Raw genomic sequence first — 24,406 nt, 5'->3', positions numbered from 1 at the left:
CTCATCATGAGAGCCAATTAAGTGGCTAGAACTGTGGAACAGGAGCCTGAAAAGCTCAAGCTGCCTCCAAGAGACTCAGCTTTTCTCCCAGAGGTAGCTTGGTACCTTAAACATTGTGGGCACCAGAAATCCTTGCAGAATTCAAACTTATTCACAAGGGACAGCTGGCTTATAACCAAGCTCTGGAAATCCAAAGCAAGTGCTTAAATGGAAGAATGTAATTGCCTAACATTTTGAGGTTCCAGCCATAACTATGCGTTTTCCCACTGGAGTCGCTCTCAAATGTGCACGCAGCTCAGCCTCTCATTCGGAGGGCTTTTCACTCCCCCGCCATTGGCAGAGCCCCAGCACCATGAACCACCCTACACCAGTGCCCCGTGGCTCCCCTCAGCGCCCCAAGGAGCCACAGCCTGCAGGGCAAGACGCAGGATCTGGGCTCAGCCGACTCCCACCAAGTTTCTTAGCCTCGCTGGGTCTGTTCCCTCCCTTTTAAATTAAGCACACTTTTTGGCAGGGTTCTTTGCAAAGATTCAAGAACGTTTGTCAAACATCTGGCCCAGCGCCTAACTTGGCAAGCAAATACTGAATCCATTTTGCTATCATTATTTCTTTTTTCATCTACTTGTGGGTCACACTTAACTAGCAGCAGCTTATAAAATCTGAAAATAACTGCTCACTAGGGAAGACGGCCTCTCTGAGCGCCATTCCCTAGCTCAGAAGTGGAGAGTATTAGCAAGCACAGGAGCACATGATGACATGAGGCATGTGGTCTAAGTGGGGGGGTCCCCAGACCATCACCTGAGATCTAGTTAGAAATGCAGTCTCAGGCCCAAGCCCAGACCTACCGAGTCAGAATCCTTGGGGGTGACAAGCCCTCCAGGAGATTCCAATGCTCACCCAAGTCCGAGAACCGCTGGCCGTGATAGGGCTTTAAAAACCGCGGCAGCCCTTCTCAGGTCTCTCGGATATTACTGGGGCCCCCTGTAAGCCAGGAACACACAGCAGGAGCCCTGACCGCCAGGGGCAGCGGCCACAGCTCTTTACTTCACGAAAATATCCTCGAACACTCGCTCATTTTTTCTCATCTAAATGGTAAAGGACGGCTCCTGTAACAGGAAACCACCCTGAGCAAATGCAGGGATTACTCAGAGGATAAAGAAGCAGGACTCTGAAATGCCCAGTCTGGCTCCCAACCTCCAGAAGACAAGGGTCTTATGTTGATTTGACTCACTGGTGAGTGTGAAAGCGGAGAGAAGAAAATGCTGGACCCTAGGGGTCTCTCCATCTCGAGTTCTATTTTCAAACATTCAGGAATGTGATATTTTGCTCCGATGGTATGAAATGCCAAAAAAAAAAAAAAAATTGCTATAGCAACAGAACACAAAAACCCCCCCCGTTTGAGGCCACAGTTTAATGTAGCTGTTAAAAAGCTAAAAACCTTTGGTTTCCCCATCAAAAAGTGTCATTTTGAGTGAAGAAGCTAAAGTTTTAGTCTCCAGTTCCTGACACCATCCTGTGATCTGGCCTTAAAAAGCAGGGCTCTTGGGATAGCCTCCTACCGATGATCAGCAATGGTGGGTTAGGATAACTGTAGGCTCCCCCTCAGTGTGACAGAAGCTTGCAGATGGTCCCTGGAACCCACTGGACCTCAGCGGGGTCAGTGTAGCCAAGACCCCTTCCCCCCAACCCCTTCCTGACTTAACTGAAAAGATGAGGAAAAGAACAACAAATTAGGAGGAGCTAAGTACATCATCTCATTTAAGTCCTTCAACAAATCCTATTCTGTGCCCCCATTTTACACATGTGGAAACTGAGGTTCCTAGAGGTCAAACAACCTGACCAAGGGCAGAGTTAGAAACCGGGCAAGTGTGAATGGGGACTAAGCTTGAGCTCTTTTTGCCACACCCACTGTGGAACTTTCTACACGGCAGCCGAGTAGCTAGCTGGTCATGTAAGAAACAATTGAGGGGTTCTGAGCCTTGGGGGAGGTCATCATAACTGTCCCCAAAATCTGATGCGGCTGTAATTGAAACAAGAAAGCAAGTAGATTTATTTTCTGAGGCCCCAGAGGACCAAACCAAGGCCCACGGGTAAAAAATTCAGGACAGCAGGGGCTGACTCCACAGAAGCCTAGCACCGGACACTTCCCATCATGATGTCACGATGGGGTCACAGGGAGTCCCCAGGACTGGTAGCCGGCTTCTGATCTGGGGACTACAAACATGTTTTCTGTTGTTTTTCTTGTTGTTGGGGTTTTTTGTTGATGTTGCTATTGTTTTTGTTTTTGCCTGGAGATCCAAACAGAATCTGATAATATCATGACTACACCTTCCGCATGGGACAAATTCCCTGAAGCCACTTTCTCACATATTCATATTCTTCTGGTCCATTCATTGAAATTTTGTTTTACTTTTATCCCCTTAGTTGGAGTAAAGGAGGGATAATTGTGTAGACGTACAGGGGCCGTGCCAAAAATTATATCACATGTTCTAAAGGTATTTGCATGCCAAGGCTGTTCTCGTTTCAGGGTGTGTGTGTGTGTGTTCTCTTTGCCTCGCCATATGGGCAGGAGGAAATGAAGGCATTGCGCCTGATTTTTTAACTTAGGCACAACAGTGTGACTCATTATCCACTTCTGGCTCAGACACACTCTGCCGTGTTTTAACCAGCTGTGCTGCATACTCACTCCCCTGGCTTCGTGCACATGTAAACCATGTACCTTGGCCATGCCAGGAAGGTTCTGAGTCATCTGTGAACTGTGACACTGGAAATAGACATTGTGATCCTGGGACTATTCCTTAGAGGATCACTACAGAGGAACCCAAGCTCTGTGCTGACCCAGTCTTGGAGTAGCACAAAAACACTGGATAATTGTGCCCGGGAAACAAAGCAGCATTTTTAGCGACCTCGCCGTGGCACCCTGATGGGGCACAAAGCCTGAATAGTGAGCAGCAGAGACCCACCCTCCACGCTGGCACTCAAGTTGCTGGCTTCGCTACACTTGGCACTGGAGGAATTCTTTTCCAGTTCTGTACTCATCTAAGTCACCTCTCATGAGTGGTAGTTTATTAAAATGCCTACTTTTTCCTCTGCTCGGGGTTCCTGAGAGAATGGCCAGGCCGCCCGGCCGCTGGATTCTGCTTCTTGGTTCACTCCTCTCTGTCTCTCTCAAAGGCAGGCTCCCGTAAGTGGCTGAATGTGCCCCGAGTGTGGAGGACGCCCCATGGTCTGACCCCCACGACCTGGCTGCCACATACGCAGTTCCAGCCAGAGGAAGGGCGAGGCCGAGCAGGGTGAAGAACCTGTAGGGAGAAGAAATCCATGTGTGGCCAAGCCTTCCCTCACCCCAACACCACAACACCAGGACCCATGGCAAGGTGCAGAGAAAACAGCCCAGCAAACACAAAACCACTCCAGCCCCTTGCTGGAAGGCAGGTTAATCTTTAACATTTTTAGGGATTAGGAGTAGTTTTCTAAGAATAAATAAATGAAAGAAATTACAAAGTAAAAGATCAATGGATTTCACTAAAGTTCTTATTATAATTGTAAAAAACAATAAACAAACAGCAGTAAAAACATCAGAAGATACTTGGCAGCTGATACCACTAAGGATTCATATTCTTTATCTATAAAACCAACCTTAAAAAATCCATAAGCACCCAAATAACACACTCACTGAAAAGGGAGAGGAGACTATAAATAAACTTGGGGGGGGGGGGAAACTCATTACCAATTTTTTAAAATATAAATAAAACCAATTGATTTATCTTTCAAATCGGTATAGTTTTTATAAAGGTGTGGCTCCGTTCATTTAGCATTGTCCCATGCACCCAGAGGTCACTAGTTCGATTCCTGGTCAGGGCACATGCTGGGGTTTCAGGCTCAATCCCCAGTAGGGGGGCGTGCAAGGCAGCCGATCCATGTTTCTCTTTTTCCCTCTCCCTTCCTCTCTAAAATCAATTTTTAAAAAAGATTTTTTTTTTTAAATAGCTTTGGATGCTACTTAAAAAGGGTGACAGGGTGATGAAACAGACACGGACGTCTCCTAGCAGGGGGCAGCGTAGGTGAAGTTTTCAGGAAAGCACCTTATCAAATGATTTGAGCTACGAGCCAGCAATTCCATTAGTTTCTCCTAAGGTGCAAGGCAGGATGCAAACAGGAAGTAGCAGGCAAGATTGCTGAGGTGCTTGTGAAAGCAGCCAGGCCTCAAATAAGAGATACTCACTTTCAGTGGTCACCTGATAGGACCAGGAGGATTTGGGGACCGGATACATCTCTCAGTGGTCCTTAAACCCAATCACTTTTGGGTGTGGCTATCCTTCCTCTTGAACACCTGCATTTTCTTGTTTAAGGTAAATGGTGACCTCCCTGCACATGGAGCCTGGGCCAGACATCACTCAATGACTGGGAATTCAAGACGACGTAGAGCTGGTGAGTGGAAGTTGGTAAAACAGCCCCAACATACACATCCCAACCAGGTCCCGCAGATGTCGTAACTCACAGACACACGGCAGCAAACATGTCGAGGGGGAACATTCCGGCAGCACATCTGGCCACACCCCCATCAGGCAGGGAGGACGCATTCATTGTAAAGAGAGAGAGAGAAGGAGCCAAAAATGAAGCATTTCTGAATCTTAAAATACCTACCAAGACAAAAAACAAAACCAAAAAAACAAAAACAAACAAGGATTGTATTAATAAGACTTTAGTTGCCAATAAATACTTTATACTTTTCCAAGGATTTTCATATCTCTTATTTCAAATTTTGACATCAAAAAGAGCAGCTGGCTTTTAATAGATCTGATTTACAGATGGATGGTTCACAGATGGATGGGGGGAATAGGAAACAACGATGCAGAAACTCGCAAGAACTAGGAACGCTGAGCCCAGCTGGAGGTGGACCATGGCTCTCCTGACTTCTCACCCTCATCCTTCCTAGCACACAGCACTAGGAATGAGCGTCCTAAGGAGGAGACATTGCCAAGCTCAAATCTTATTTGTGAACAGGTCCCCACAAGAGCGGTAAATGCACTATGAGATGGAATGACATGATGGAAGTCCACAATGTGATGGGGAAAGGTACTGTCTGAAAGTGAAGCTAAGACGCACCAATTTAGGACACCACAAGAAAGCTAATCAGTCACCACAAGAAAGAGTCTATAAAGATATCAGTGGTCAGATCAGCGGGCTCAGACCTTACTGTGCCTCAGCATTCCCTGCAGAGCCTGGTGAGCGGATCCTCCCTGCAAGGGTCTGACCCAGGAGGTCCGCGCCGGGGCCTGAGAGCCTGCCCTTCTAACTAGGTCCCAGGTGCTCATGCTGCTAATCGGGGTACACACTTTGAGAACCACAGGACCAGGGGAACTTCCAAAACCTCCACAAAGGAGGGGGACACAGCACGGTTTAACAAAACGGCAACATCAATTGTAAGTAACAACAATGCTGCTTTTCATTAAGTGCCCATTAGAAATGAGACACATCCTGGTCATGATTTCTAATCCGTCAACAGCCCTACAAGGAGCTCTCTCTCATTCACCGTATTTTACAGACAAGGACAATTCTCATCAGATAAGCTCGTGAACTTGAGCATAAAGGTTAAGAATACAGGTTCTACACTTTAGGAGCCTGCACCCACCCCTTACTATATACCATGGGCAAGTTAGTTCATCGCTCTGTGCTTCAGTTTCCCTCTTGATAAATGGAGATAATAAAACCTACCTTGTAGGGTTGTTGTGAGAACTAAATGTAGCAATGACGATAAAGCAATTAGAAAGAACTTGGCCTGTAGTAAGAGCTCAACTAATGTTGTTGTCTTTATTATTATTGCTGCTAAGTGGCAGGGCCAGAACTCAGCCCAGGACTGTATGAACTTGAAGAATATTGTTTTTCATTCCCTCATGTTACCTTATCTCACCACACTACATTGCCTAGACTTGCATTCAGGAGGCTTGGGTCTGAGCCAGCTTGCTGTGTGACCCTAGGCAAGTCACTCCACCTCTCTGGGTTTTATTTCCTTATCGGCATAAGGAGGAAGGGTGGGTTGGACACAGTGTATTCTAGAGCCCCTTCCACTCCAACACCCACTGTTCCATGAGTCTGGACAAAGGGTTTCTAAAATGTCTAAGGACTTGCTCTGAAATTATGTGTCCCCAGCTACTTCCTGGTAGCATTTGAATTTCCCAAATAAACTCTTCCACTGAAAAAGAAGTGTACTGACCATCGCCATGTCTATTCCCGTTGGAAGTTCTATTTCTAATTTTAAAGGAGTCCACTGGCCTTTGTCAATCAACCACTCATTCACGAGCCTCTGGGCCATGGGAACCAGGCCCCAGCTTGACGACCCTGCGTGAACTGAGACAACCAGCTTCCTGGCCTCAGAGGCTAAGCCCCGCTCCATTCCCACGGTGACCGTCTGCAGACATCCTGCGAGGCCCCAGCAGCCAGAACCTTCCTTTGTCGCCTTTAACTGCACAGCACGTAAAAGCTTTGTAGTTTATCTACACTGTTGAAAAAAATTATTATTTTTCACCCGAGGCCCTACAGCAACAGAAAGTAGAAGACAACAGAACTAGGAGTAAAAAGATAAAATAAGTCTCTGGACTTCCAGATGAAATTTCCTTCACCTGCCATTGTTTTTAAACGTGTACTGTTTTTTACATCTGAATCTTCCCTTCAGCACGGGCTTAACAGCCGCTGAAAAGTGAACCCCCCTTGTCGCCAATGGTCTTTCTGCAGCTAAATCCTAGAGGGGCTGCCTCACAGGCCCAGAGCCAAGAAAACAGCAAGTTGCAGCAGACCTCACCTGCATTGCCCCAGGAGTCCTTCCTGCACAGCCAGCAATTCGCTGAAGGCTGAAACTTGAAGCGTTGAGCAACAGTGTCCTGTGCCAGAGGACACAGGAGCCCGGGGTCCTTGCTCAGCGGGCAAACCTGGATGCGGAGGACGCCTGGGTCACAGGTTGACACTGCCCACTACCCCTCAGATGGTCCAGGCTGGATGCTCACAAAATGATGTTCCTGGCTCTGCCCAGATCCATCACCACAGCCACTTTGGAGAGTGGCAGCAACGTTTAAACCTCTAAGTAGCCAAGAAGCCAGAACAATGCTGGGAGGAGTGTGTGTGGTGGGGAGTGGGTAACTTGGTTACACTGAAGGCATCATCAGCTTTGGCCTTCAGACACTCAAATCCCTTACATTTCCACCAGGGACAGGGGTGCTAAGGGGTTCCACAGGATCTCACCCCCAAACTCCCACTGCTCTGTGCCAAGCACCTTACAGGTAGGAGTGTGGGCATCCTAAGCTCCACCCCTTAACTCCACTCCACTGCAGTCACTCCTTAGAGGGGGCTGGGAGCCAGCTGGGCAGGGAACTCTGGGGTCCTAGGCACTGAGAGTGGGAACTGGAAGGGCAGGTGCAGGCTCCAGGTTGGCACCTCTCCTTGGCCCTACAGACATCTCATCCGATGGGGAGGGCAGCCAGCGGAAGGCCAGTGGAGGGGGCCCTGACGTATGGAGCCCAGGACAGGATCCTGGTTGCCTAGGTCTGAGGGCTGCTGCAGACACCATTCCTCCAAAACACCCACCCTCCTCTCATGTTAACCACAGGACTCTGGGATCCTAAGGGTCAGGAGGGGAAGAGACTGAGTAGAACAGAATTGAGCTGTAGAGTTCCCAAAATCAAGTTCAAAGGGACTCTGAAAAGAGACTGTTATGGATTGAGTTGTACCCCCAACCCCAAATTTCATATGTTGAAGCCCTAACCAGTGGCTCCCCTGGTTCCTCAGAATGTGACTGGTTCTGGAGACAGGGCCTTTAAAAGGTGATTAAGTTACAACAGGCCACGGAAGTGTGCCCTAATCCAATCCAACCGGCATCCTTATATGCTGACATTTGGACAGACGTGAGCACACAGGGGAAGGACCACGTGAAGACAGCAAGAAGGTGCCATTGGCAAGCCAAGGGTAAAGGCCTCAGGAAAGACCACCCTGCCCACACCTTGATCTTGGGCTTCCAGAAATGTGGGAAAGAAATTTGTTGTTTGAGCCCCCAGGCTGCGGTGTTTAGTTAAGGCAGCCCTTTGAAACTAGCATAGGGACTCACCAAAGTGCTATGCTCAACGGGGCCGCACTCAGACAGGGAACCAGGCCCAGACTCTCATAATGAGGCTGCTCGGGTGGGCCTGGTTTGCTGGGCTTATCCAACCACCCAAGTCTATGTCCTCAGGTCCCAGCAGCACTGAGAAGAAGCACCCACACCCGACTCTGACTCCTGCCACAGTCAGTAAAACCAATTGGCAGCATGTGCACATTCAGTCAACCTTAAATGTCTATACTGTGCTAGACTCTAGGTCTACACAGGGGAATAGGAAACCTTTATTCGAGCTGTTTCCCACCAACATCTCATCATGCCCACCTTCCCAAATCTTCCCTAACTCAGACCAGCTTAAGACCTCCCTATAAACATTCCCTTTTCTCCTCCCCAGTGTGATTCCCTTCCCCCTTGCCCCAAAACTCCTCTCCAGACCTGCCTGTCCCCAGCACTCAATGTGACATTGACTGTTTATTTTCCAATAGTGTTCCCCAGCAGCCTTGGGCACACATTCTTTTCTTACTAACTGAATTATAGGCTCCCCAAAATGAATAACTCCCAATTTCTTTTGATGGTCCCCCAGCACACATGTGATGTCACACACAAGAGCCAAATAGAAGAATGCTCGATAAATATTTTCTGAATTAAACTGAGAACAGGAAATGGTATTCTGTGAAATGTTTTGGATTCCTTTTGAGTTCTTAGTCAGAGAGGCACTTTTGTGGGTAATTCAAGGAGTTCTTATCAGAATCGCTCCGTTTTCTCAATCAGCACGCAGGGAATCCATCCATCAGGGATAGTAGTGGGGAAAGATGTATCCCTTGTAGTTCTAGCACCATTGTTCTACTATGGAGGCCTCATAATTCTGATTCTAATTGGCAAAGCAAGACGAGATCAGCCTAACAGAGCATAGGAAAGAGGACAGTTTACAGCTTTTGTAAGGGACTGTTGAACATTGATTGTAAGCAGCTCGGTACTCATTGCTTTGGGCCACTGCAAATGGAGACAGTGAAATCACCATATGATGTTCTCAAATTTCCATCAGGGCAGGAGACAGAGAAAGTTGAGTCTGGATAAAGTTTGCTAACTCAGTGTTAAGAGACCCTTAAACCAAGCCCCTTCTTTTCAGCTCTGTATTGTCCCTGTGACCAGGTAAAGTCATTGGCCTCATTAAACTTCAGTCAGTTTCGTCTAATGTTTATCAAGCATGTTCTAAGTATAGATATGGGCTCAGTGGCTGAGTCATCACCCTCCCAACTCCCTGTTGTGTTTAAGGGACCTCAGATAATCCAGCCACACTAGGAAACTGGGTATTAGGTAGTTTTCTGGGTTGAATTGTATTTCCCACCCCACCGCACCCCCCAAAAAAAGGTTCAAGCCCTAACCCCTGGGGAACTGTGAATGTGATTTTATTTGGAAATAGGGTATTTACAGATATAATCAACTTAAGATGAGGTCATACTAGGTTAGGGTGGACCTTAAATTCAGTATGACTGGTGGCCTTATACAAAGAGGGAAGTTTGGATACAGACACACAGAACAGAACTCCAAGTGACAACAGAGGTAAAGAATTGGAGTGATGCATCTTAAACTGCCCAGGTTATGGCATTGTGCTATAGGATGTGGAAGGAGAGTAGACTATGCCACCACAAAATGCCTAAAAGAGTTTAGATAAGAGGCCTGGCTCAGAGGGAAAGCTATTACCAGAGATAACTTTGATCTGAATATCCCATCTGTATTGCAAGGCAAACATCTAATCACCAAGCATCTGTTCTTCTTGTCCTGTGAATTACTCTCCTGTCCTTTGAAGCCCTACGCCCCTAATCCCACTCCTTAGCCCAAGATGGCATATAAGCCTCAACTGCCCAACTTGCCTTTGGGCTTTGTATTTTTATGGGAAGTATTTTTCAATATTTCCCATACATATGGAATTAAATTTTTTCTCCTGTTAAACTATCTTATGTCATTTTAATTATTAGACCAGTCAAAGAACTTAGAAGGGTAGAAAGAAAATTTTTTCCTCCCCAACAATCCCTAGGAAATGGAACACAGTGAGTGACACTGAAATATGCACATATAAATTGTTCGGGCCTGTAACTGGATTTGTAATCATCACATCCAAATTTTATCTAGAATCTCAACACTCTGGTGTTACATATTTTCATTCTCAGGAACCCACACACGTTGGTTTAAATTTTGTAACATTCTACGGCAATCACACTGCGCAGTTTTTTGCAATATGTTCTGCTCTGCCCAGAGTCTTTTTCCCTCTCTGCGCAATACTGGCTCGTTTCTTTTTGGCTCATCTGCTATGGTCTCCATGGGTTAACTCCCTGCCCTCCTGCTCTAAATGAGTAAGGTCTGCACAAACAGCTTCCTCCTGTGATTGCTGAGCTGGTTACCCCCACACTGTGGGGGAAATATTGGCAACTCCATCAAAAGCTGTAAGGAATAGCTGACAAATCCCTTCCAGATGGGAACCTTTTCCCCTGAGCAAAGACCCTCCCATTTCTATCTACTACCTCTGTGCAGAGCTGGAGAAATGCCTTGGCAGTGAGGACTGAATTATATCCAAGTCAGCTCTGCTCACCCTAATCCTTTCTCCAGTTCCTCAGAAAATCATTAAAATATCTTTGCAAAAGAGAGCAAATTGGTGGTCACCAGATTGGAGGGGGTTGGAAGGCTGAGTAAAAAAGGTGAAAGCGATTAAGAAGTACAAATTGCCTGTTATTAAATTAGTCATGGGGATGTCAAGTACAGCACACGGAATACAATCGATAACATTGTAATAACTGTATATGATGTCAGATGGGTAATAGACTTCTGGGGGTGATCACTTCATAAGTTATATAAATGTCTAATCACTATATTGTACACCTGAAACTAATATAATATTGTATATCAACTGTAATTTGAAAACAAATAAAATATATTTGTATTAATAATAGTTTCTACCCTCCCATTTTATTCTAATTTTATTTTCTCATTCAATTCTGATTAATAGGCTTAGCATTTAAAAAACTAGGCTAATTGATAAATCTCTTAAATCATATGAACATTAACTCAGATTTAGGGAGACATTTATTCACTTGAAATACTAATTTAATAAAACTCTGCAAATTTATCTTTGTTGCTAGGCTATTTATGACTTATTCAACAAGAATTAAAATTAAAATTTGATTTATTACAATCAGTTTTCTTTTTAAAAGCACATAAAATATTTGACTAGATAAATAATGTATCTAGAGCTCTAGGGATAATCATAAATTCAGAGGAAAATTAAGGTTATTGAAGATTAGCTGCAATATAAACACTTAAAAGAGGACTTTTAATAATGTGTGTGATATTGTGACATAATAAATATATATTAGATCTTCATCCCCAGTTCCTGGTACAGAGCTTCTAAAGCCCTTGGAATTTCCTGCGTGTTAGGGGTGAGAGGAACAACTGCTGTTATTCATAATAAGCTCCTTTTAACCATACTTGAGGTTTTGCTAATGAGGGGACTCCTTGCGGGTGGGAGGGGGGGGGTGCCGAAAAGAACCAATCTTGTGATAAGAGGGTTGGAACTTTCACCCCATCTCTGATCTCTAGGGAAGAGAAAGGGGGTGGGAATTGGGTCAATCACCAGTGGCCAATGAATTAATCAATTGTGCCTAATATAACTCCACGAGAACCCTAAAGGAAGGGGTTCAGAGAGCTTCCATGTTGATGAAGACACTGAGGTGCTGGGGGGCGGGGTGCACCCTGAGAGGGCACGGATGCTTTGTGCCCCTTCCCACACACCTTGCCCTATGCATTTCTTCCACTTGGCTCTTTCTGAGTTCTGTCCTTTGTAATAAGCCAGGAGTAGTAAGTAAAGTGTTTCCCTGAGTTCTGTGAGCCATTAGAGCAAATTATCAAATCCGAGGAGGGTGTCATGGGATCACCTAATTTGCAGCCAAGTCAGAAATGGGTAATCTGGGAACCCACTACTTCCAACTGGCATCTGAAGTAGGGGGAAATCTTTTGGGACTGTGCCTTTAACGTGTGGGGTCAGCACTACCTACCGTTAATTAGTGTTAGAAATACATAATGTGAGGGGGAAACCCACACCTTTGGTGTCAGAAGGGTTCTGTGAATAGAGGAACAGTGTTTTCTTTTTTTTTTAATATTTTTAAATTGATTTTTGAGAGAGAGGAAGGGAGATGGAGAGAGAGAGGGAAACATCAATGTAAAAGGGAAACTGAATAGCTAGCTGCCTCCTGCTTGCCACCTACTGGGGATCGAGCCTGCAACCCGGGCATGTGCCCTGACCGGGCATTGAACCTACAACCTTTCAGTGTACAGGATAACGATAAACCAACTGAGCCACACTAGCCAGGGCTGCCATGTTAGTTCTTATTTTGGTAACCAGAATAAACACAAGAGTCAACAATTTTAGGCTTTAAAGCTCTTCCTTTGAAAAATTTGAACGAGTTGAGGAAATCAAACCAGCTTTCATGCGAACTAAAATGTATACGTTCTGCAGGTTAAGGTCCAAAGTGTTTGGAAGGCCACCAAGAGTTGGATCCAGACTGACTGGCCTGCCTACCCTCTCTATAGAGAGAAAGAGGAGACGTATGGGGAGATTAAGTGATTTGCCCGGGATCACACAGCTGGGAGGTGACGACCAGGACCAAAGCTAGGCGCTTACCACTAATCCATGATCACACATGGGCCTCACACAATCCTAGTTCATTCTGGATGTGGCAGCTGACAGACCTCCACACATGGGCCCCAGCACAGGACACTCGCAATATAGAAACCAGACACCTCGCCCTAGCTGGTTTGGCTCAGTGGATAGAGCATTGGCCTGTGGACTGAAGGGCCTGGGTTTCAATTCCAGTCAAGGGCACATGCACAGGTTGTGGGCTCAATCCCTAGCAGGGGGGTGCAGGAGGCAGCCGATCAATGATTCTCTCATCATTGATGTTTCTATCTCTCTCTCCCTCTCCCTTCCTCTCTGAAATCAATAAAAATATATTACCAAAAAAAAAAAAAAAGAAGAAGAAGAAAAAAGAAAAGAAACCCAACCAGGAGCTGACTGTGAGGGAAGGTTGTTTCACTTTAAAATTTTATTGCATAAAGATGCAACTCCTACCTTCTCTTTATTCTTTCTCCTCCTTCCTGCCTTCTCCCTTCCTATGCCACCACCACCACTCCCAACCCCTCCCACCCCCACCCCCGCCCCCGCAAAAAAAACTCCATTAGTCTCAGCTTATTGCATTTATCAGAATGAAAGGTTCATTTGATCCGGAAAGAATGGCCTTTCTTGGCTCTGAGGAGTTGGGGGTTTTTCAAACTTTATGCTGAGACAATAGTTTCACTAGGTATTCTTTTTTGTTGTTGTTAATCCTCATCCAATGATATTTTTTCCATTGATTTTTAGAGAGAATGGAAGGGAGGGAAGGGGTGAGGAGAAAGAGGGGAAAAAACCAAAACATAGATGTGAGAGAGACACATCAATTGGCTGCCTCTGTATGTGCCCCAACCAGGGCTGGGGACTGAACCTGCAACCCAGGTACATGCCCTTGGAAGGGAATTGAACCCTGTGACCCTTCAGTGCAGGAGCCAACGCTCTAACCACTGAGAACACTAGCTAGGGCGCCCTGGGGATTCTTTTGCACCTACCCAGCTGAGCCATCGTAGTCACGTCCTCTTCCGCACAAGAATCAGGGACACACACGCCCACACTGTAGTCAGCTACATCCTGGGAAACAGAAGGCCACAGCATTCCTTAATGCTAACGTCCATGGAATATATACACACTGGTTTCTAAGTAAGTAAGGCTGTGGCGGCACTACACATGAATTAAGCACACTGGGAAAGAGGGAAAGTTGGCTGACTTCTTTGGGGATGGTTTTTCCATAACAGAGTAGTTCTGGTGGATTTACGGAACGTCAGATGCACCCATATTTAAATAAAAATATGCTCCAAGGCTTAATGTAGCTGATTATTTGGAAAGCAGCCCCCAGTGTGGGAGTTTGCCCCAGAGTATCCCTCTCCCGTATTAAAAGTTAACACTCCTACAATTTTTAATAATACTGCCAACTTGTCATTTCACCCTAGCAGGACACGATAGATCAAGTAAAGATTTTACAAATAAATCAAGCCAATAATTAGAATGCCTGTCCCAATAAAACAAATACCAATTATAAGTAAAGGTTTCTGGGATGCTTCTGAACATATAACTTGCATGATTGTGTAGGCCTGACCTTTTGCTCTGATAGCAAAGCCATTCATCTGCTTTGAAAACAGGATGCGACATTTGTACACACTGGTTAAATCCTGAAGCAACCATCATAACTCTCAGGGGGACAAGTGGAGCTGGGTGACAATCTCCCTATGTCCAATGGTTGACCATTGTAAGACCATTTTATGGTATTAATAGCCGAGACCTTGGATTGCTTATCATTTTATACTGTTGTTATTAGCCAATCAGTAATGTATTTTCTTTTAGCGTTGTGACATGCATAAAGTCAACCTTTGTATTTAATAGGAGGCCATGCTTTTACTAGTCCCTCCCCCGCCCAGCAGTAAAAAAAATAACATGCTTAGAAGATAGTGAGCCATGTGACTTCAGTCAACAGATTTAGTGATAAGGTCCTAGAAGTCCCAGCCTATCTGCTAGGATGACCTCAAATTCCTGTGTTGCACTCTGTTTCTGGGACAGGATTATGGGTAATGGGAAGTCCACCTTCCCTCGTGTTCCGAACACTGATGGTAAGTCAGGAGTTAATGCTCAGGAGTATTGGCTGGGACTTGACCTTGGATTTCCCACGAAGGTCCTCCAGAGGCCTTGCCTCATATACTACGGTAGGAGGAACATCTGAAGGCCTATGTGGTCTGTGAACAACGGCCTCTTATCATGCCCCACACTCAGAGCATGCAAGCAACTTTCTGCCACTGTTTAAAATTTAGTTTTAATGTTTTGAGAAACATCTTAATAGGTGTTTTGTTTTTTTAATTAAGAAGACTAATTGGCGGAGTTGTAATGGGTTCCATAGCGTGAGGTTCGTTTGTCCTTCAAGAGCATGCGCGCAGTCCCCACGCTCACCTGCAGGATGTGAAGCTTGCAGTACTGACCCTGGAAGCTCCCGGATGGGGCGTGGGTGGAGAGGCACTCACTGTAAGATCCCAGTCTATCCACGTTCCCATTGAGAATATTGCTCCCAAGTTTCCCGACAGAGTCATACACTGAATTTCAAGCAAAAGAAGTGGGCAAAGTTAGCTTCCTTGTGTCACTTTCAAATGAATTTATAGGCACTTGGTTCCACCATTTAAATCTATCAAAGTTAAATGCCCAAAACAAAAGACAGGTATATTCAGATGCCACTCCCTGGGCCTGCATTTTGCATCCACGATCCCTCTCATGGTTGAGGGAGAACAATGGTGCATGCTCTCATGTTGTTCGATGTGTATCCTCTCATTTGTAGGTGATCTTCTGTGTAAGTGTATTTTTAATTTCCAGAAATAACTTTGTGCTTCAGATTTCCGGCTTCTACATCTGTCACTCAGTGCTACATAGTGCCAAACCCTATGTATAGTACTATGTTTTTTTTTTCTTATACATGCACTAGTGGCCTGGTGCACGAAATTTGTGCACATTAAAAGGGGATTAATTAGAGGAAATAATTTAATATTGCTATTTGCCCTTTCTCTATAATATAAGTGTCAGAGATGAAAAAAAAATTAGTAAAATGTATATGAAAACCTTCCTCCTGTCAGAGTCTGGGGCACACCACCGGACCCAGAGTCAAGTCCCCACACACCCGCATGCGTCTCAAAATCGAGTGAGACCCAGACCCGGCCACCTCCCCCCAAATTGGGCTAGATCCAGACCCAGCCAGTCCCACCCTTGTCAAGCCCCACCAGGCAGGGGACATAGCCTCAGGTCCCCTGACCCAGCACCAGGATGGGGGGCGTGGCCTGAGGTCCCCCAGCCCAGACCGGGGCAGGGGGCATGCCTTGAGGTCCCCTGTCAAGCCTCACCAGGTGTGGGACACAGCCTGAGATCCCCTGTCAAGCCCCGCTGGGTGGGGGGCATGGCCTGAGGTCCCCGAGGCAGGGGGGCACAGCCTCAGGTCCCCTGGCCCGGTGCAGGGGCAGGGGGTGTGGCCTGAGGTCCCTCGGCCTGGTCCCGGGGTGGGGGGGCGCAGCCTGAAGTCCCCTGTCAAGCCCCACCTGGTGGGGGGCATGGCCTGAGGTCCCCTATCAAGCCCCACGGGGGGGTGGGGGGTGTAGCCTCAGGTCCCTGCTGATTGTTCGTTAAGGCTCCTTATGGGAACTTGGCCTCAGCTGTGGGTGCAGCCATCTTTGTGATGGAGTGATGGTTAATTAGCATATCCCCACTTTATTAGACAGGATACCTATGATAAAGTTAAATTAGGTACAGCAAGAGATTAAGAACAATAACTCATAATAAAATAGAACAGTTATAACAATATACTGCAATCAAAGCTAAGTGAATGTGGTTTCTCCCTCAAAACATCTCATTGTATACTGTACTCACCTTTTCACTTGAAGGAAGCACTTTACAGCCTCTCTTTGGCAAATCCGAATTGCCAGCACCATTACTCTGGTGCTTTGAGTCCATTATTAAGTAAAATAAGGGTGACTTGAACTCAAGCACTGAGATCCCACAACAGCTTATCTGATAACCTGGTGAACCTACTAAGTGACTAACAGGAGGGAGTGTCTACAGTGTGGAGATGCTGCACAAAGGGATGGATTACGGCCAGGTGGGATGCAGCAGGACCACTCAAGATCTCATCACATTACTCAGAATGGCCCAAAATGGAAAAACCTATGAACTATTTATTTCTGGAGTTTTCCATTTAATATTTTCTAATCAAGGTTGAGCACAGGTAACTGAGACCACAGAAAGCAAAACTGAGGAAAAGGAGAGATTACTGCCATAAACAACAAACCATTAGAGGACAGCCATGTCCCTCCTTTACACAGGGTCAGTGCTGCTTTCTACAGGCATGCCTCAGAGATGCTGCAAGTTGGTTCTCGATCACTGCAGTAAAGTGAGTATCACAATAAAGTGAGTCGTAATCTTTTTGCTGGTGGAAGGTCTTGCCTGCAATTTGTAAAAGTCACAACATCTGTGAAGCACAATAAAGCTAAGTGCAATAAAACCAGGTAGGCCTGTATGGGACTGAGTAGTTTCAACAGAGGTTGTACAGCCCACAAACCGAAAGTATTTACTGTCTGGTCCTTTGAGGAAAACTTTGCGGACCTCTAGAGCTGTGATTCTCTATCCTGGGCAGACATTAGGATCATCTGGGGCGTATTTTAAAACTTCTAATGCAGTGGTCAGCAAACTCATTTGTCAACAGAGCCAAATATCAACAGTACAACGATTGAAATTTGTTTTGAGAGCCAAATTTTTTAAACTTAAACTTCTTCTAACGCCACTTCTTCAAAATAGACTCGCCCAGGCCGTGGTATTTTGTGGAAGAGCCACGCTCAAGGGGCCAAAGAGCCGCATATGGCTCACGAGCCGCAGTTTGCCAACCATGGTTCTAATGCCCAGGCCCCACGTTGACAAAGGGTGACTTAATTGGTCAGGGTGGGGCTTGGGCATGAATTGCTTTTTCGGAATTTCCCAGGTGATCCCCTGTGCAGCCAGGCTTGGTCGCTGTAATCTTTAGGATTAATTCCAGACTCCTGAGCATGGTTTCAAAGGCCCTTCGTGACCAGACTTGTTTCTCCAGTCTCATCCTCCTACCCCCGTTTCCTCTGCTGTTGTACAGGATGCACCAGGCCCGCACTTGCCTCTCCTTCTGCCTGGAATGTTCCTCCTTCCCACCTGCCTGGAAAATGCTGAGTCATTCTTTAAGTGTTGGCTGAAGGGTACTCCCTCTCCCCCACCCCAGGAAAGATTATCCGTGTCTTCATTAATGGAGACAAAAGAGGAGCTCAATAAACATTTGCTGAATTGAAATAAACTTTGAAAAAATTTAGTTCAATACCCCAAATCCAAGTCCACCAATGTATTTTGAGGACTTCCCCATGTCAAGAAAAACAACAATTTTGAAAGCTGGATGTAGTTATTATAAATAGACTAAATAGCCCTAGCCAGTTTGGCTCAATGGATAGAGCATTGGCTTGCGGACTAAAAGGTCCCAGCTTTGATTCCGACCAAGAGCACATGCCCGGGTTGCGGGCTCAGTCCCCCACAGTATGGGGCGTACAGGAGGCAGCCAATTGATGATTCTATCTCATCGTTGATGTTTCTATCTCTCTATCTCTCTCCCTTCCTCTCTATCTCTCTCCCTTCCTCTCTGAAATTATTTAGTCTTCCTCTCGGAAATTATTTAGTCTATTTTATATAAATAAAATTTATATAAATTCCCTTCTCCATCACTATCTGAGTATCCCGAATTCTGTAGCCTTCAGTTCACGGCTGTGGAACTATAAGAGTTGAAGGAGACAGAAACAAGAGAGGTGCCAATACTGAGCTTGTCTTCACCATTAGGTAAACACCTGAAGGATGAATGCGAATACAGAGGAATAGTCCATTCTTCACTTTAGAAGGTTAAATTCTAGTTTTCTTTCCAGTTGGTGTTTTGCTCTGTGAACTGGTTTTCTTGGATTGGATTTATTATTTTCTAGCTGCGGTTATTTTGTATGCTATGCAACTTTTCAATTGCATTAGCTTCCTTTCTGGTTATAAATGCAAATGGACAGGTTGCCCTTTTCCTGCCTTCTCCTTAATTAGTTTCTGTCTAGGACCTGAGATGCCTGGCCATGGGCACCATCCAAATCAAAATCCATTGTGATCATCATGGGAGGGAGGAACAGAATAAACTAATGATCAATCCCACCTGCTACTTCACATCAGATGGCAGTTGGTCCAAGTTTTCATTATGAAAAGATTAAAAAGAACTCATTTCAATTCTGCTGGGCTAATTGGCAGACAAATTTTCTTTCTCACATGATGGCAATGATATATGGGTATTAAAATGCAGAGTTGATTAATTTCTGGGTTTAAGTGGAGGAAAGCAAGACCTCAACCAATGGTCTTAAAATATGGATGCACCTCTACCATGATGTTGAAGGTGGCAGAAGCTTCTAGAATGCTAAGCCACAAACAGAACCTGAAAGCGATGATTATCTTCAGCATTAACAGCAAATATGTATTAAGCACCTATCATATCACTGTGTTATATTGGAGAATTTTAAAAATGAGAACTGAATAGTCCTTGCCCTGTAGCTGACAATACAGGGCATATGCAAAAAATGCTAACCAGCTGTTGCCAGAGATCTCCTTGTTGGTAAGAAAACGATCTGAATGTGCTAGCAATTTGATTTCCAACTTCCTGAAGCAGGCTCTTTGCAAAAAAACTCCTGGAATTCCCCCTTGTGTCTGGTCAACTATTAATCTTGGACTTGCACAACAAGTATAACATGTGTATTGGTTTTCTGTGACTGCTGTAACAAATGTCCACAAACTGGGCGGCTTCAAACCACAGAAATGTACTTTCTCATGGGTTTAGAGGCTGGAAGTCCAAAATCATCATCACTGAAATCAAGGTGTCACCAGGGCTGCCCTCCTGCAGGCTCCAGGGGAGAATCTGTTCTCTGCCCCTTCCCGCTTCTGGTAGCCGCCGGCATCCTTGGCTCACGCCACATCACCTTGTCCTGTGTGTGTGTGTGTGTGTGTGTGTGTGTGTGTGTGTGTGTGTGTGTGGTGTGGTGTGTGTGTGTGTCAAATCTCCCTCGGCCTCCCTCTTCCAAGGATCTATGTGATTGCACTTAAGGGCCTACCTGAATAATCCAAGACAATCTCCCCATCTCAAATTCTTTAGCTTAAGTACATCTGTGAAGCTTCTGTTTCCATATAAGGCAACATTCGCAGGTCCCAGGAGTTAGAATGTGGTTATCTTGGGAGGACCATGTTTCATAAATCCAGTTAGCCCAGAAATGTCAGTGGAGCTGCTGTGTCTCCCTTTCTCTAGAACGGGATTCCCTGGGTGCCAGCCACTTTTCTGTGCCCAGCTCCAGCACCGGAGAGGAGGCTGGCCTTGAGTGAGACGCCCTCCAGACTGACAGCTGGACAGGAAAAGAGGCAACTTCCGAGAATGCAAATCAAGTAGCCGGTCCTCCACTGATGACCGGAGGAGAACAAAGGCCAGCCGAGTGAGTGACCCCCTGTGACCGCCTCCTCTCACAGGGGCATACACCACAGGCCCAGGCTTCCCGGACAGAAGATGAGACACACAGGAGGCAGGAAATAATCATTCCAGGAGACAAACGAGGAAGCCCAGGGGAGCAAGTGATCAGAGTAGGAAGCTCAGCAGCCCAGCCTCCAGAGGGACCTGAGGGACCTGGTACGGGACCAGGGAGAAAGGACCTGGATTGTTAAGAAAGTTTTACAGCAAAAGTAGCTTCTTGGGGAAGATTTCAAGGATGTTAGCAGATGAGAGGAAACAGGAAATGAAGAACCCTGCAGGCTGCTGGGAACCAGAGGTCTCCTCCTCCCCTCTCCATCCCTAAGGAATAAAGGGCAGGAAAATGCAGAAATCATGTGAAACCACAGAGGCCTCAGGATGATGAACACAGTTTTCATTCCACATAAACAGCCGCCCGTGCGAGGCCGCTGCCGCAGACAGCGCTCCGAGTGGGTCTGGTTGGGCCGTAAGAGATGGCCAGGGGTGGATCTGGTCTGTCTTAGGAAAAATGAGTTCCAGGACCTGAGAGTGATTTGCTTTTGTCTTCATCTCAGATCACAAATGCATGCTGTTTATTCCAGCGGCTGTGTCCGAGAGGCCACAGTTCTCTGAGTTTGTTTCCTAGGGCTGTCTTAACAAATTTTCACAAACTGGTGGCTGAAAACAACAGAAATCGGTTGTCCCACAGCCCTGGAGACCAGAAGTCTGAAATCAGGATGGTTCCTTCGGGAGGTTCGAAAGGAGAATCTTCCATGCCTCTCTCCTAACTTCCAGCGGTGGCTGGCAATTCTTGGCTTTCCCTGGTTTACAGACACATCACTCCAATCTCTGCCTCTCATAGAGGGCATCCTTGTGTGTCTCTATTGCCCTCTTATAAGAATACCAGCCATTGGATTGGGGCTACTCCTTAATCCAGTAGGAACTTCTCTTAATTTGACTACTAATATGTCTACAAAGACCCTATTTCCAAAAAAGGTCACATCAGCAAGTCCTCTGTGTGTGTGTCAAATCTCTCTCTGCCTCCCTCTTCCAAGGATCTATGTGATTGCACTGAGGGCCCACCTGGGTAATCCAGGGGTTAGGGTTTCACCGTGTCTATCTAGAGGACAACCACCCTCTCCAAGTGGCTATTCTAAAATGCTACTAGTTAGCTTGTGAGGCATGGTGGGAGAGGCTCTGGGCCATGGCGAGAAGCTGTGAGCTTGGGGAAGGTGTGACAAGTTTATAGAGAGATGGGATCCCTGGATGGCCGAAGTCAGAGAACATTGGCTCGAGTCCTCTCTGCAAGACCACACGTCTCTGCCTGAATTCCATCCACCCTCTCTCTACACCTCACTCCTCAGAGCCCCGCCCACTATCAGAGATCCCGCTGCTTATCACCTCTACTAGTATGCTTTGCATTGGGATGGAGTTTTAAAACATTATGCAACATTTAACATATTAAAAAGGCATAAGAAAAAATAATGAAACACCTATGTTCCCATCACCCAGCTTAAAAAATAAAACTTGACCCATCGTTTGAAATCTGATGGGTCCCCTGTGGCCTCCCCACCCTAGGCACCCTCCACTCTGAGGCAGCCTCTAGCTGAATGTGGAGATTCCGTTCTCAGGCATTCCTTTCCATCAGCACCGTATGGGTGTCTCCCTGAGCAATGGAGCACCGTCATTTCTAAAAACTTACATATTGTATATATTCTTCCACAACGTTTTCGTTGGTGTTATTTCTGTGTATTCCCTCATTGATACATGTTGCTCTGCCTCATTCCTTTTGCTGCTGGTTTTTTTTTTTTCACCCTTGTTTCTCTTGTTACTTATTTTAGGCAGAGATGGAAAGTACAGGCTTGGGAACAGATGACCTGGACTCAAATCCTCTCTCTGCCATTTACTTCAAGCAAAATACATCTCTGTGGCTCCATTTTCTCATTTATAAAATGTGGATGATAAAAACACCCTCCCCATAGTGGGGGTGGGGTACTACATGAGACAACTCCTGCCCCGGGAGCGGTGCCTGCCATGAAAAAGTACTCTCTAAATACCGACTCCTTATTTTTCCATCCACGTCCCTCAGCAAAGAAAACCACACTGAGAACGAAGACCACAGCAACTCGGAAGCCTTAGGCAAAACGTCCAGTGTTTTCTGGTGCATTAGAATGAAAATCAGTTAAAACAACCCGAGTTAGCAGTATTTGTCAGGTATTAAATTAAGCGATTGTCATCTGTCCCATTTATGTAAGTCATTCAATTCTTCCTTGGACCATTCATCTTGGGGAACTTTTCTTAACTAAACAAATAAAGACTTTTAATTTTCAGGCTTCTACAGCTAGAACATCGTTGGTGCATGGCTAGAGGGACTTTTAGGGCAAATAAAGCGTTAACAAAAAAAACTGGGACTAATAATGGGAAGATGTGCCGCCCCCTCATCACCGGGAATCCGAGGTGGTCATTGTACCTTCTGAATTTTGCTGGCTAGCTTATTAGGCCCAGGTTTGTCAGAATCTTCCCTGTCACTATCACCGAGTGTCGCAGCAAAACATCAGTTCCAGCAAGGGACTTGAAAATAGCTATGGGATTAGGAGGATTTATCTTTTCCCACCAGCTCATTAAATATCAGGACACCTAATCAACTGTAGGATGGCATTTGTTTCGAACCATGCGCTATTTTGAATTACCCAATAGGAAGCCCAAACTTTGTTTATCTGTATGATGTGTATTATGCTACTGAATGTTTTCCAATACAAAATCAATGTGGTCGAAATGGAAATGTAAATCGCTATGATCGGTTTTCTGGCTTTGGAAAGAGTGAATTTCTACATTTTTCCTTTTTGGTGGTTTCCATCAGCATCAACAATTAATCCTTCCCCCACAGAGGTTACCTCACTGAAAGCGAATCTGATTTCCTGCCCCCTTCTGGCAGGAAGGTTACATGTCCCTTTAGTTGGGAGAATAATTTTGGGAAAACTACAAAAATAAATAAATACGGCAGCCTGACATCCATCCATATCCCATGCAAAGAGGTCTGGCGACAGTTGAACTTTTTCCAGCCTGAGCCAGTCCACTCACTAACACACCCTCAGAACTGACTATGGAACATATAACAGGCAAGATTGGTTCCCTGAATCATGAAGGAATCCATTCTCCAAAGTGGATGAAATGTCTAGAAAAAGAAACAACGCAAGCTATCTTACACGCCAGAGGAACGTTATCAACTTCAATAACAACAAACAGCATCATACAATATACAGACCATTTTCATCTTAGTCAGGGGTTGGTCTTCAGGAGACTCCTGGCTAGAATTGATACCACTATCCCTATCGCCTTCTGCAAGAAATATTCCTCCCCCCGCCTCGATTCCTGGTGCAATTTATAAACCGAGGCTCGTCTTGTCTTCCCCATTGGGTTCTGTGCTTGAAATTCTCGAGAGTTTTTCTAAGATGCCCAGCACTAACCTTAGATTGCCCTGTGTTCACCTACCCGACGGGCCAGGGAAACCCACTTACTTCTTAGAGCGTATTCTTTGGGCTCCACTGAATTCAGATCAGAAAGGAATTCATCAGTGTCTCGCCTGCACTTGAGAGAAATGTTTCTTGCAGGAAAAACAAAGGGTAATTGAAACTGAAAAGAAATCAGAAAAAATAGTAACGTTGGGGCCATCATTGTCCCTTAACCTGTCAGGATAAAGCTCCCCGCTTAGACAAAGAGCCTTATATTTATGAAACACTGGTCTATAACTTGTTGGGGGAGGCGGGGAGGGAATGTGACATTGCTCGGTCCTTAACACGCAGCGACAAGCTGTGTCTCCTCAGCCACCTGCAAAGCGACCGAGATGAGCAAACCATGGAAACCGATTTATACACAACTCGCTATTGTTGAGGAAAGCGGTGCTGTGGCTGTGGGGCCGCTGACCACCTGGCTCCTTTAGTTATGCAGATTAACATGGGCGAGGCTAGATTTTCTCTAGTTGGCCCTTCTTGCGTATACCTCTGGTTTAAAAAATATATCGAGGATGTTAAGCGGCAATATTTGGTTTTCTCCGGAAATGATTATGAATCCAACCTATGAAACATTCGGATAAGTGACCAGCGAAGAAGGGCTTCTCCGTGATCATCTGGGTTTTTCA

The 24,406-nt window shown here is 45.7% G+C and overlaps 1 protein-coding gene across 1 annotated transcript in view; it reads right to left on the bottom strand.

Moving 5' to 3' along the window:
• Positions 1-23,940, bottom strand: part of LOC307107495 (O-acyltransferase like protein-like) — a gene marked incomplete at both ends in the record, with an annotated part of 45,651 nt that extends 21,711 nt beyond the window's left edge. Inside the window, 5 exons of the mRNA XM_079784730.1 lie at positions 3,082-3,302; positions 4,502-4,643; positions 13,739-13,817; positions 15,165-15,304; positions 23,787-23,940. Of these exons, the coding sequence (XP_079640856.1) occupies positions 3,082-3,302; positions 4,502-4,643; positions 13,739-13,817; positions 15,165-15,304; positions 23,787-23,940 (736 nt within the window). The remainder of the gene's footprint in view (positions 1-3,081; positions 3,303-4,501; positions 4,644-13,738; positions 13,818-15,164; positions 15,305-23,786) is intronic.
• Positions 23,941-24,406: the final 466 nt, after the last annotated feature.

This window comes from Cnephaeus nilssonii, assembly GCF_951640355.1.
Source record: "Cnephaeus nilssonii genome assembly, chromosome: 11".
Classification (NCBI taxonomy): domain Eukaryota; kingdom Metazoa; phylum Chordata; class Mammalia; order Chiroptera; family Vespertilionidae; genus Cnephaeus; species Cnephaeus nilssonii.
This window is presented reverse-complemented; position numbering and strand designations above follow the sequence as displayed.